This window comes from Peromyscus leucopus, chromosome 3 (genome assembly GCF_004664715.2).
Source record: "Peromyscus leucopus breed LL Stock chromosome 3, UCI_PerLeu_2.1, whole genome shotgun sequence".
NCBI lineage: Eukaryota > Metazoa > Chordata > Mammalia > Rodentia > Cricetidae > Peromyscus > Peromyscus leucopus.
This window is the reverse complement of record NC_051065.1, coordinates 46,570,309-46,582,460: the sequence shown is the minus strand read 5'-3', so window position 1 is coordinate 46,582,460 and position 12,152 is coordinate 46,570,309. Positions and strand designations below refer to the sequence as shown.

Genomic DNA, 12,152 nt, shown 5'->3' with positions numbered 1-12,152 from the left:
TCCAGTTCAGGTAGTTGCAGACCTTGGTGTAGAAACCACGTTTCCCTTCCCAAGCACAGCCATCATCCCAGGAAACAATACCCTGGACTTGTCCATTGCAGACCAGGGCTACCAGAGAGAGTCAAATGGAACAACAACAATAAGATATTTAGACTTGGTTATCCTTTGAGGAATAAAGGGATTCAAGATGTTCTTCCATGTTCCCAGAATATGCTTGCAGGCCATTGACCCTCCACAAAGCACTGACTATCCTTAAAAGTCCAGTTTTCGATTCGTTCAGTATCCCTATCTGTATTACTTTGTTTGTTTTTTGTGTCCACCTCTTTCTTCTGCAGTTGTTGTATGGGAGGGTGCAGAAAAGAGTGAGGACCACAGAGATCTAATATGACTCACCAGCTCTGTCTCTTACATATGGACTCCACCCGACAGCACAAGGTCGCTGGGGTTTACAGTTTACCCAGCATCAGCTCTTTGGCCCTTTACCCATAATATTCATCATCACATCAAAAGAGAAAACCAGTGTACATTTTTCTCAAAGCCCTTCTTAACCTTCCAGATTGAGACCCAGGTACAGATTTACCTTTTTCTGTTTCAGACCTAATAAAACCATGGGATGACTAAGGAGTCTCATAGGATCAGAACACTTTATCTATCAAGCATAACTCTGCCTTTGGCCAAACTGAAATTTAAGCCTAGAGGATAAAGTGATTTTAGAGCTTAAAAATGTGAATATTGGCTACTTACAGATGGTGACAGTGAGCAGCAGACAATACCCATTGGTCAGTGATGAGCGATTCCCTTACATATGTGAGATCCAGCAATCAGTGACACTTGGTAGGGGACAGAATGCTTCTGACAAGTGTAGCCCCCAATGATCCTATCATCATTCTCCTCAGTGAGGAAGGAAGCTGTGAGAGAAAAGTGAGGAGCTCTCTGTTACATGGTTCTATCATATTATTTCATGCACCATGAAGTTATATTTCAAGCTAAGGACAAAAGAGATGATAATGCTCTCCTGTATCACACAGTCAAGACCTATCAATGTGATGGTTAACTTTTATTGATGACTTGTTTGTGAGGTTATTTCTATGGGGGTTTAACTGCAGAAGGAAGATTCACTCTAACCACAAGTGGTGTCATTTCATGGGGTAGGGATCCAGACTGAACAAAAGGGGGAGGTGTGAAAGCCTGATGAGCATCAGCTCTAACACTGTGCTTCCTGACTGTCGGCATCATAGAGCCCTCTGCCTTACCCTCCTACCACTATTATGAGCTATCCCAAGCACAGCTTCCCTGCCAAGACTGGCCATATTCTCTTCAACATGAGCCAAAAGAATATTTCTTTAAGTGGCTCCTGTCTGGTTTTGTCTCAATAGTGAGAAAAGTAGCTAATATAACTGGCTTTAGGTAATCATTTTGATTATTCATTATTCTGCACCTTGAACATAGACTCTTCTTCTTCTTCTTCTTCTTCTTCTTCTTCTTCTTCTTCTTCTTCTTCTTCTTCTTCTTCTTCTTCTTCTTCTTCTTCTTCTTCTTCTTCTTCTTCGAGGCCAGCCTGGTCTCCAAAGTGAGTTCCAGGAAAGGTGCAAAGCTACACAGAGAAACCCTGTCTCGGAAAAAAAAACAAACAAACAAACAAAAAAAGTAAGGTAGAAAATGACAGAAAAAGATATACAAAGTTGACCTCTGGTCATCACATCCACAGGTGAGTACTCCAGCACACACACACACACACACACACACACACACACACACACACAAAACCTTCCAGGAGTTTTTTGGTGTATGTTTGTAATAGTTGATAAAAATGTTAAAATGGAAAAGGTACCTCCATATGTTAATAAAAAGGAAACTTTTAAAAGTCATAAGAGATAATTCTGTTCTATAAAGAAATCATAGTTTTGATTTTTTTATTTAATCAACTTCTTTCTTGGAGTCTAGAATAAGTAGTCATATCATTTGGCAATTTATAATTCTAGAATATGAATTCTAGACTAACAGGTCTATAGTGAGTTTCAGGATAACCTGAACAATCTATAGGTGAAATTCTTGTCTCAAGGAAACAATACCCTTTTGTCCACAAACACAAATGAGAGATAAAATCTACTTGATTTTTTAAAATTATTATCTGACTGTCCTTCTAACATCAAACAAGTCACTCATCATTTTCATGTTTCCCACTATCTTTTAAGCTTTCTTACAGCCCACATACATTTAATTTAAAAATGTTAGTTCTATTATTCAACACTGATGGTTTTTAGCGGTGCTCTTACCCTGCAAGGAAAAGTCCCAAAACATGACAGAATCCACTAATGAGTTTAATTAAGACAAGGAGAAAGGGATAGATGTGATCATGTCTGCTGAAAGGACATGTGTGTGAAGGGGGAGGGGGAACATGGGGCCCATCTTTTAAGGGCCAGTTCCAGGCTATGCACACAGGCCCACATGGCTATTCCACACATGTGCATAGATCACATGGTCGTGCTGCATGATTATGCGACCACGCAGCTGCAGGGCCTGGGTTATGTAGGATGTATGACCCAGAAATGACTAGGCAGAAATGATTAAGTGTCCTGCAGGGCATGTGTGACCATGGGGTTGTGGTTGGAATTCCTATCAAATACTTCAAATAATTTTAGGAAAGAAATTTCTAGACAAGGATACAAATTCATTACATTTTTACTGGTTTTACATAGGAAAGGTAAGTATTAAATTTTAGTAATAAAATTTTAGTAGCATTAAAAATTAATTCAGTAGTATTAAAAATATACTCATCTCTGTTTATCACAACTGTATGACTTGTGAGTTTATATTATAGAGATTTCACTTAAAAAGTTATCTGAAAGCACAGACCAAGATTTTTATCAATGAGAAATAAAATATTTTCATCTGTTGGGATTTCTTGGGTAAATAAATAACTGCCCCTTCAGTGTTCAGGGCACTTAGGCTTTGATGATCACGGGCCCATCCTAGAAGTCAGTGGAAGCGTGTGTATGTGTGTGCGTGTGCGTGTGCGTGTGCGTGTGCGTGTGCGTGTGCGTGTGTGTGTGTGTGTACTATTCTTTCTCTTCTGTTCTAAATTCCTGGAATCAACATGGACGTTTAAAACACCTTTTGATTCTTTATGAGGCCTCCTCTCTGAATCAATTCTTGATGCTATGAATTTCCACCATTGTGAAGGTCTAGACTTTACAGGCTCCATCTTAGGGAAAGGGCCACCATCTCAGACTACTTGCTGTACTTAGTTCCAGGAAGGACCTCAGGAATGTGCCATGACAACTCGAACAGATACAGAGCAGTATTCTCCTGCAGACATCCTGTCTGCAGTTTATGGCCCTTGAAGATATCTAGGTAATCCTGCTGAGCAGTCCAGATAATCCTGTTCAGCGGGTTGTGGTTCCCCATCAAAAGTCTAACTCAATGGTTTCAAATGTGGTTCCTTGCCTAAAGTCTAGACCAATAGTTTCAAAAAGTCACCTTGTCTCATATCCCTTCTACTCAATCCCAAGTTGCCAACTCCCAGCTTGCAGTTTTTCACTATAAAAACTCTCTACACCTGGGCTCATGGCTGCTGCCACATTTCCTTACATCTGCTGTGTGGTGGCCCAGGTTGAACCTGAATAAAAGGACCCTTATGTGCTTGTATCAGAAACCAGCTCCTTGATGGTCTCTGGGGGTTTGAGAAATGGGTACAACACTATCAAGTGAGATTTAATCTCTAATAAGCATGGGTACTGCCGGGCGGTGGTGGCACACGCCTTTAATCCCAGCACTCGGGAGGCAGAGGCAGGCAGATCTCTGTGAGTTCGAGGCCAGCCTGGGCTACCAAGTGAGTTCCAGGAAAGGCGCAAAGCTACACAGAGAAACCCTGTCTCGAAAAACCGAAAAACAAAAAAACAAAAAACCAAACAAACAAAAAAAAAGCATGGGTACTATACACTGGAATCTCTGCCTTTTAAGCTTCTTGCTTTCAGCCCTTACATGCAGTGAGCATTGTTGATTTTTCCAGCACAAAATACAAACTTACATTTCTGACACTTGCAGATTCATTAATTTGAAAGGCTCACCAACAGTTCTCAGGAGAACAAAGAGGAACATCCTCATGGTTGCTCACTGGGTCAGGACCAGGCAATAAGACTGTTATTTTTTTTCCTCCACAGCTGTTGCTGTTTGTCATGGCACAGGTGTGTGGGTTCACACGTATCTGGTGGAAAGAAGACTCAGAGGCATCTTAACAATGAATCTAGCCTTTCATGGCTGCAGGGGTGTCCAGTCTGGAAGGACTGAAGCACCTTCCCTTCACCTCAGGCATTTTTATTTCTCTCCATTGTGATTTAGCTAGTTAATTTCCATATGCTCAAAACAACCTGAAAGGAGCTCCTTAAAATACAATGCCAATTACAAGTTCCTCAATTTCTCAGGTAGCAAGATTTCCTGGGTTTCCCCCAAACCAAATTTTTCATAGGCTTTGTATCCTTAGGAGACTCTCAGACAAGATTCACATAGGGTGGCTAGAGAAACAAAAGGGATCTATTAAACAAAGGATGGATTAGGGCTAGGTGTTAACTCTCTGGAGCCAGGCCAGGTGCAGCTCAGCAGAAATGCAGCCACACACAGCCATCAATGACATCCATGGTCTCAGGTGCCAAAAACCTGAATTCACTGGAAAGTCACAAACTAAATTTAGATTCCTATTCTATGCTGGCTTTTTGGAGCCCAATACCTATGGTGGGATGCCTCACAGAGCCTTGAGGCAGGGGGAGAGGCTTGGACCTGCCTCTACTGAATGTACCAGGCTCTGCTGACTCCCCATGGGAGACCTTACCTTCTTGTAGGAGAGAATGGGGTTTGGGCTAGGGGGGAAGGCTGGAGGGCTGGGAGGAGGGAAGAGGGAGATCTGTGATTGGTATGCAAAATGAATAAAAAGTTTCTTAATAAAAAAGAAACATTATAAGAGCAACATTGAGAGAATAAAGAAGGAATCCTTAAAAAAAAAAAAAAACAACAACAAAAAAAACCTATTCCTTGACAGGTGGAGCATAATTCAAGACTTAATTAACATTACCCAGAAAGTTATGGGAATGGAAATTGCAAAGCCACCTGGTGGGAACTAGTCCTCCTAAAACTTATTGGTATGAGCTCACAGATAACAGCTAAAAGTTCTCAGATTCTCAGCAAATATCTTGATAGTTGTTTTACTGACATGTGAACTATTTTACAAGTGATTATCATAAGGACAGAACTCTTGGTATATCAGCTGCTTTGTCTTAGAGTAATTCTGGTATGTCATGGTAATTGTCATTATTCATGGGACAGATTGTTCTCCTGGTGCAAGTTATCATTTTATGATTTAAAATATAGTAGATTAAGAGGAAAAGCAATGTAATGATACTAAGTTTCAATTATCTAAACCTTATCAAGTTTAAGGGATGTAGAAATCCCACTTACATGGAGTTTCAGTGTCCCTGAAAACAGTGATCCGTTTACCTGTGGATAAGAAGGAAAATTAATGGATGGAAAATTCTAGAAAAAAAATAATTCTTAAGTTTGAAATAACTTTGGCCACTCACAGTGGCACATGTTTTTAGTCTCTGAATCTGAGAGGAGTCAGGGAGATTAAAAATTTCAGTCTGAGGAAGGAATGGGGGGTGAGTTGAGGGGGGAGACTGGAGGGGCAGGAGGAGGGAGGAAAGGGGATCTGTGGTTGGTATGTAAAATGAATAAAAAATTTCTTAATAAAAATATGTTCAAAAAATGAATATGAGTCATCACCAGTTCAAGGCCAATTTCAGCTTTATAGAGTGACCTTGTGGCAAAACAACATGGTTACAATACATTATAGTGTTGTTCTCATTTTATCAACAGTTAGTCATGTTGCTTTTTTACTTTTAATAGCTATAAACTCAACTTTTATTTTATATATAAATAAATTAAATTCTTTGTGATATTTTTACAATTTAACTTGTCATGTATTTAGTGGAGGTCCTGAAATGCATTCTCCATGTGTAAAGGCTATGAGTGCATTCTATTTCTCTGTATAAGTTTATTTTCCTGACAGCTATGTGAGAGGCCGATTAAACTCGTTAAAGAGGTGAATATGAGGGACCAAAGTAGTAGGGTGCTGTACTTGCAGCACACAACAAGTACTGGTGGAATCAGTCTGTGTTCTTGTCAGATCGGTTCAGAATTGTTTCTTTATCAATGATAATAGTTATAGAGTTTCTACCATAGAAGAAATCCAATGCACCTAATGCAGCCTGAGAGACCAGCTCCCAGAATGGCTCCAGGGTTATAAAAAGAATGCGTCAGAGTAGTGAGGGCTTAGGAACAATTCTTATCTATCTGAGGGAATAAGACTCACACATATGTATATACTGATGGTCATCCTATTTATTTCTCTTAAGTTCTCTCCTTTCTTTGTTCTACACAGCTTATATATCCAACAGAAAGCTGTAGATAATCTAAAAGATACATTTGAGGGCCACATTACATTTCTTGAGAAAATGATAAGAAGCAGAGCTACATGAAATTAACCTGTCAGCTTTCTGATTAGTGGGGCAACTGTGGCTGTGAAGGAGGATCCAGCTGTTTTGCTATCTCCTAAAAAGAGAGCCCATAAAGGGACTTCAAATTTTAACTATTGATGAGCCTAGAAAATAGAGGATTGGGCATTGTATTTTATATTTTTTTCTTTTTCTTTTTTTTTTTTTTTTTTTTTTTTTTTTTGGTTTTTAAAGTCAGGGTTTCTCTGTGTAGCTTTGTGCCATACCTGGAACTCACTTTGCAGAGCAGGGTAGCCTCAAACTCACAGAGATCTGCCTGGCTCTGCCTCCCGAGTGCTGGGATTAAAGGCATGCACCACCACTGCCTGGCTGTATTTTATATTTCTAAGTGTGATAAACATTCTAGGAAGGGATGGTGGATGGGAACAGGAGGGACTGAGATGGCTGAGTGGAGGGAGGGACAGAGACAGAGAACAATGAAAGAGATATCTTGGTAGAGGGACCCATTAGGGGGCTAGGAAGAAACCTGGTGTTAGGTAAATCCCCAGGAATCCATAAGGATGACACCAACTAAGACTCCTAGCAACATTCTAAAATAGCATTAAAGGTGTCAGTATCTCTCAGACTTAGATTGCTATGCTGGCTGGGACATGTGGTCTGTTTGTTTCCCAGAATCATGTCAGTCAGCTCTCAAATCCCAGTACATGCAGAACAAAGATGTCTAACACCTCTTTCCTTTACAGGCACCTGGCTTACATGCATGCACATCCACATAGGCAAACACATATTTGCAACTGGGAAAAAAAATCTTAGAATTTCTTCATCTTGAGTTTTCAATCACTAAGCACCATAGAGATTCTCAGCTTTTAAAAAATTAAGAAAAAAGTAAGGAAGACACAGCACTGTGTCTTAGGGCATACAAGACACAAGGCATCAGGACTGTTCATGCTGAATTTCAGTTTGTCAAAGAAAATACTTGGATAACTTGATAATGTGTAATAACTGCAGTTTTAGGTATCTGTCTTAAGTTATAAATATACAATCTACCATGAAGCAAGTCTGAACAGGTGTGTATGGTAGCTATGTCTTAAAACAAATTGTATCTTAACTATTAATAAAGCATTAATAGTTATTTTGGAAAAAATACTGATAATTATAAGACATTCAAGACGGAATCCCTATATTTCACACACTATAGAAGGAAGGACATAAGTAAACCCTTATTGTCAGTAGAATATTTATTTACACTGTTCTCAACTCTCTGACCTTGTTCTAATTTAGCAATAAGTTTTCAGAGAGCATCAAATAATAGAATGCAAGAATAAAACATTCACAGGGACAGAGCAGGAGAAAATATATTTATTCTAACGTCATTTCAGGACGGGGAGGAAAGAGAAATGGATAAGGAACTGGTGATTCACAAAAGGGAAGAGAAGTCAGTTGGCAGCCATGGTCTCCTGAATCCAGCTCAGGTAATTGCAGACCTTGGTATAGACACCAGGTTTGCCTCTCAGTGCACAGCCTGTACCCCAGGAGACAATGCCCTGGATCTCTCCATCGCAGATGACAGGGCCACCAGAGTCACCCTGGTCAGAGAGAAAAAATCATTACCATATGCTTATGCTGATGTGAACAAATGGACTTCAAGAAGCTTTCCCCTTACCATGGTGCCAGTGTGGCACATATTAATACTCTGAGAAGCAATGCAGACTCCATGTCTATCGACTTGTCCATTTCCTTTCCTTGTTCACAATTTCTCTATAACTGTGTGTTTCCTAATTGACACACAAGATCAGGAGAACCTGAGGGCTTCGGGTACTACTTTCTGTAATCCTTGCTGTCCTGCCAGAGTGGCCATATCCCATAAGACAGCTTCTCAGAAATTTGTTTTTATGTGATATTTACACCACACTATCTTCTGTACATATTTTACCATTGAGATTAATCATCAATATCACAATGAGAAAACCTGTTTGATCTCTTGTTTTTCATCACAGGCTTTTGTAATCCAGCATGAAATCTTCCAGACATATGTATAGGCTTCTCAGCCAGCAAAAACATACAGAAGAGAATAGAGTGACTGCAAGTTTTGGAGAAGGACTGAAAGAACACTCACATCACAAGAGTCCTTTCCACCCTCCAGGAAGCCGAGGCAGAACATGTTGTTGGTGATCATGCCTGGGTAGGAATTTCTGCACGAACTGGCAGAAAGAACAGGGGCTTCCAGACACTGAAGGATTTCTGGGTATTTGCCTGTTGTGAGCAAAAATGGAAAAACATTCTGTATCTTCCATGAAATCTCTAATTCTTTCAATTTGCTAAACATTTGTCATTTAAAAGTACTTTTGATTTCTTTAGAAGGTGTTTGATTTTATAAATTTTAACTAACATGCTGTTCTTTTCATGACAATATCATCAATGGCTTAGACTTCAAATACTGAGACACGGTTTCCTCCAAGTGGTAGATACCTCAGGGAAAAACAAAAACTTGGGCGTCTCTTCTACTTCTCACTTGAACTTTCACTTCCTTCACATCACTGATTACACCCGCTAAATACCTCAGCATCTTGCTAATAGCTTATTCTTGTTGTGTTTTCCACATTGTCTCAGAAAAGCAATCTTCTGGACTTTAGAGAGTATATTTCAACGTCACCCATATTGAAAACTTTTGGGAGTATGGCTCCCAGTGAGTATTTGGGCAAGTGGCCACCAGTATACCTTTCATCTTTCACATTGTGCACATGGAACTTAGAGTCATTGACACTTACCTCCAAGGTTCACAGTGTTTCCCCAGCCAGACACAAGGCACTGAGCACCTGTAGATGGGCAGGATGTAGGCAGAGAGATTGTGGACACTTGAGAGTTGAGGGTGGCAGGTGACTTCAGTTTAATCAGCAGGATGTCATTGTCTGCAGTGGTCTTGTTGTACTTTGGATGGCGGATTATCTTTTCTGGATCAATGAATTGCTCACCACCCTCAAGCACATGAATATTGTGTTCTCCGAGGCGAACCTGAAGGCTCCTGCATGAAAAGGTTAAGGATTTCTGAGTATCCCTGTTGAGCTGTTTCCCTTCCAAGCTCAAAGTTCAGAGTATAAGAACACAAACACCATCTTCTTTTTTTTTTTTTGGTTTTTCGAGACAGGGTTTCGCTGTGTAGCTTTGCGCCTTCCCTGGAACTAACTTGGTAGCCCAGGGTGGCCTCGAACTCACAGAGATCCACCTGGCTCTGTCTCCCGAGTGCTGGGTTAAAGGCATGCGCCACCACCGCCCAGCTACAAACACTATCTTCTTAAACCATTTAGTCCAACAAGGACTATGCAGTTAAGGTAGTATTATGCCCTACCACCAATGTACAGCATAGAGGATTCCCTAGGGTGTGTCCTGTAAGTACAGATTTATAAAGGGCCATCCCCTTGGAGCTGGTAAGAGCGGACTGATGGGCCTTAGGTTACAGGAATTTGAGTATTGTTCCCTTACCATCCCTTATAGCAGTGAGCTGCAGACAGTACCCATTGGTCACTGATGAGGGAGCCACCACACTGATGGCCATCGCCATCATTCAAAGACACTTGGTAAGGAATGGAATGTTTTGGACAGGCATAGCCTCCAATGATCTTGTCATGATCATCACCACCAGCAGGGAAAGCAACTGAGGAAGGAATTTGAATCATTAGCACAAGACTTGTCTCAAACTTAGTCTTCTACATGATGTTTGTACAGAAAAGACATGTACCTTCTTGTTGAGTAACATATGCTTGTAGTATTTTAAAGGTATCATTTCCTAACTTTAGCAGTACTCTTTTGATATCACTGCTTATAGAATCTAAACATGAAAAGGTTATCTTCACACAATTGCAATATATGTGTCTGTATGTGTATCTCTCTCTGTTTCTCTGTCCCTCTCTGTCTCTGTCTCTCTCTGTCTCTCTCTGTCTCTCTCTGTCTCTCTCTCTCTCTCTCTGTCTCTGTCTCTCTCTCTCTGTCTCTCTCTCTCTCTCTCTCTCTCTCTCTCTCTTTGTAGCATAGTGCCCTTCTGGAGGATAAAAACAATTTCCAAGTGACCACTCCATCTGTTGATTGCATGGCTCCCAGCGTTTTTTCTGAGTCCTCAGACTTAGGGGCAAACACCTGTATAAGGATCAATATTCTAGGCCAGATAAGGTACTTTAATATTTTTTAGTCTTCTTTATACCTAACTGTAGTGGGTAACCATTCCAGCTTTGATCTGGAAATTCCAACCCTCATTGAGGCTTTAGCAACTGTCACATCTACAAGGCAGAGCCAAGGGAGGCATGGAGAGACCTGAGATCTGAATGGGCCAGCATGCTCTCTCTGTTCCTGGACCCTAGATGGTGGAGGTTGACTGAGCAGACCTCCAGAGAACACTGCTGGACTTAGATACACCTTCCTCAGACCCCATGACCTACCTTTCCCTTTTTTGTAAGTTACCCACTAAATAAATCTTCATTTTAACTACGTGGAGTGGCCATAATAATTTCACCAATACCTAACACAGATGAAGATTGAATGAGTTAATTTTTTGGATACAACTTTTATATATCATTTAATCACCATCCTATGATTTTCTTCCTAGAACTTCCTTTTATTCTAATTATCTACTGGACATATATCAATACATTTAGCATTTTTAATGAAGACTGGTTTCCTAGTTTTGGAAAATAATATTTTATTATTCATACTGAATTCCATAATTTTATGTGTTTTATATTGATGATACCTGCCCCCAAATTTTCTTATAAAGACTGTAATGAATCGCTCTGGGCCATACATTCCAATAGTTAAAATTAATGGTGAGGTTTCCAAATATAAGAAAATTTACAAAACCAAAAGCCATTTGAATCCTAAGAATTTAGTTTTAAATTTAGAGATTTTGATAAAAAAAGAAATTTTTGTTCTTCATTATTGAATGACAGTATAATAAAAGACTGATTTCATTAGTAACAATTTTGAGAGACAGGGTCTAAGGTTTTTAAATTGTGGGTAATAGCATATCTCTTGTAGTTATAATAATTCTGTGTAAATCAGCAGACCTTGATCTTCCATGGACTCTGGATTTAATTTTCTCACCGTCTTCTTGGAGCAGACAGTTATTCCAGTTATTTACACTACCCTATAGAGAGGGAAGGCACACACTTGTGTCACGTGTCCTTTCTTTTCCTGACTAAGCCATAGAACACATAAGTGCAGGAATAGTGTTGATGGGTCACTTGAAGGTACTTGCACATGGAGTGTGTACTCAAAATGGTCTTTACTGTTTTCCCACCCACAAATCACAAACTTGCATGTATGATAGAATCCTTGTGAAACGTTCCTTTAAAGACTCACCAGCAGCTCCCAGGAAAGCAAAGAAGATGAAGATCTTCATGGCTTCTCTGTGTGTCTGGAGTAGATACTAGGATGAAGGCTTTTCCTTCGCAGCTATTTATACCTCTAGTTTTGGCTTCAACATCCAGGACCACAGTGCCAAAAAAGGGTGATATCATTGAACACACAAAAACACAAATTTAGAGTTCTATGATTGATGGAAGGTGATTCAGCATCAAGTTTCCACATCCTCTTTCCTCCCAGTTTTCCATAAAGGTAATGGGAATGGAGGTAACAACTCCAGCTGTTGGCTATGCA

At 40.0% G+C, this 12,152-nt stretch overlaps 1 protein-coding gene across 1 annotated transcript; it reads right to left on the bottom strand.

Moving 5' to 3' along the window:
• Positions 1 to 8,506: 8,506 nt before the first annotated feature.
• On the bottom strand, positions 8,507 to 11,909 carry LOC114687315 (trypsin-4-like). Its single transcript, XM_028861985.2, has 4 exons — positions 11,856 to 11,909; positions 9,987 to 10,158; positions 9,275 to 9,525; positions 8,507 to 8,759 (listed from the first exon to the last, which is right to left on the bottom strand). The coding sequence occupies exons 1-4, from the start codon at positions 11,893 to 11,895 to the stop codon at positions 8,551 to 8,553; spliced, it is 672 nt and encodes a 223-aa protein (XP_028717818.2). The 5' UTR covers positions 11,896 to 11,909; the 3' UTR covers positions 8,507 to 8,550.
• Between the last annotated feature and the right edge of the window lie 243 nt (positions 11,910 to 12,152).

Excerpts from the sequence above, each read along its gene's own strand:
- LOC114687315 (XM_028861985.2), bottom strand. The coding sequence starts at position 11,895 with ATGAAGATCTTCATCTTCTTTGCTTTCCTGGGAGCTGCTG. Across the intron at positions 10,159-11,855 it reads TGCTTTCCTGGGAGCTGCTG|TTGCTTTCCCTGCTGGTGGT; the intron begins GTGAGTCTTTAA and ends TTCCTTCCTCAG. Across the intron at positions 8,760-9,274 it reads AAACACTGTGAACCTTGGAG|GCAAATACCCAGAAATCCTT; the intron begins GTAAGTGTCAAT and ends TGCTCACAACAG.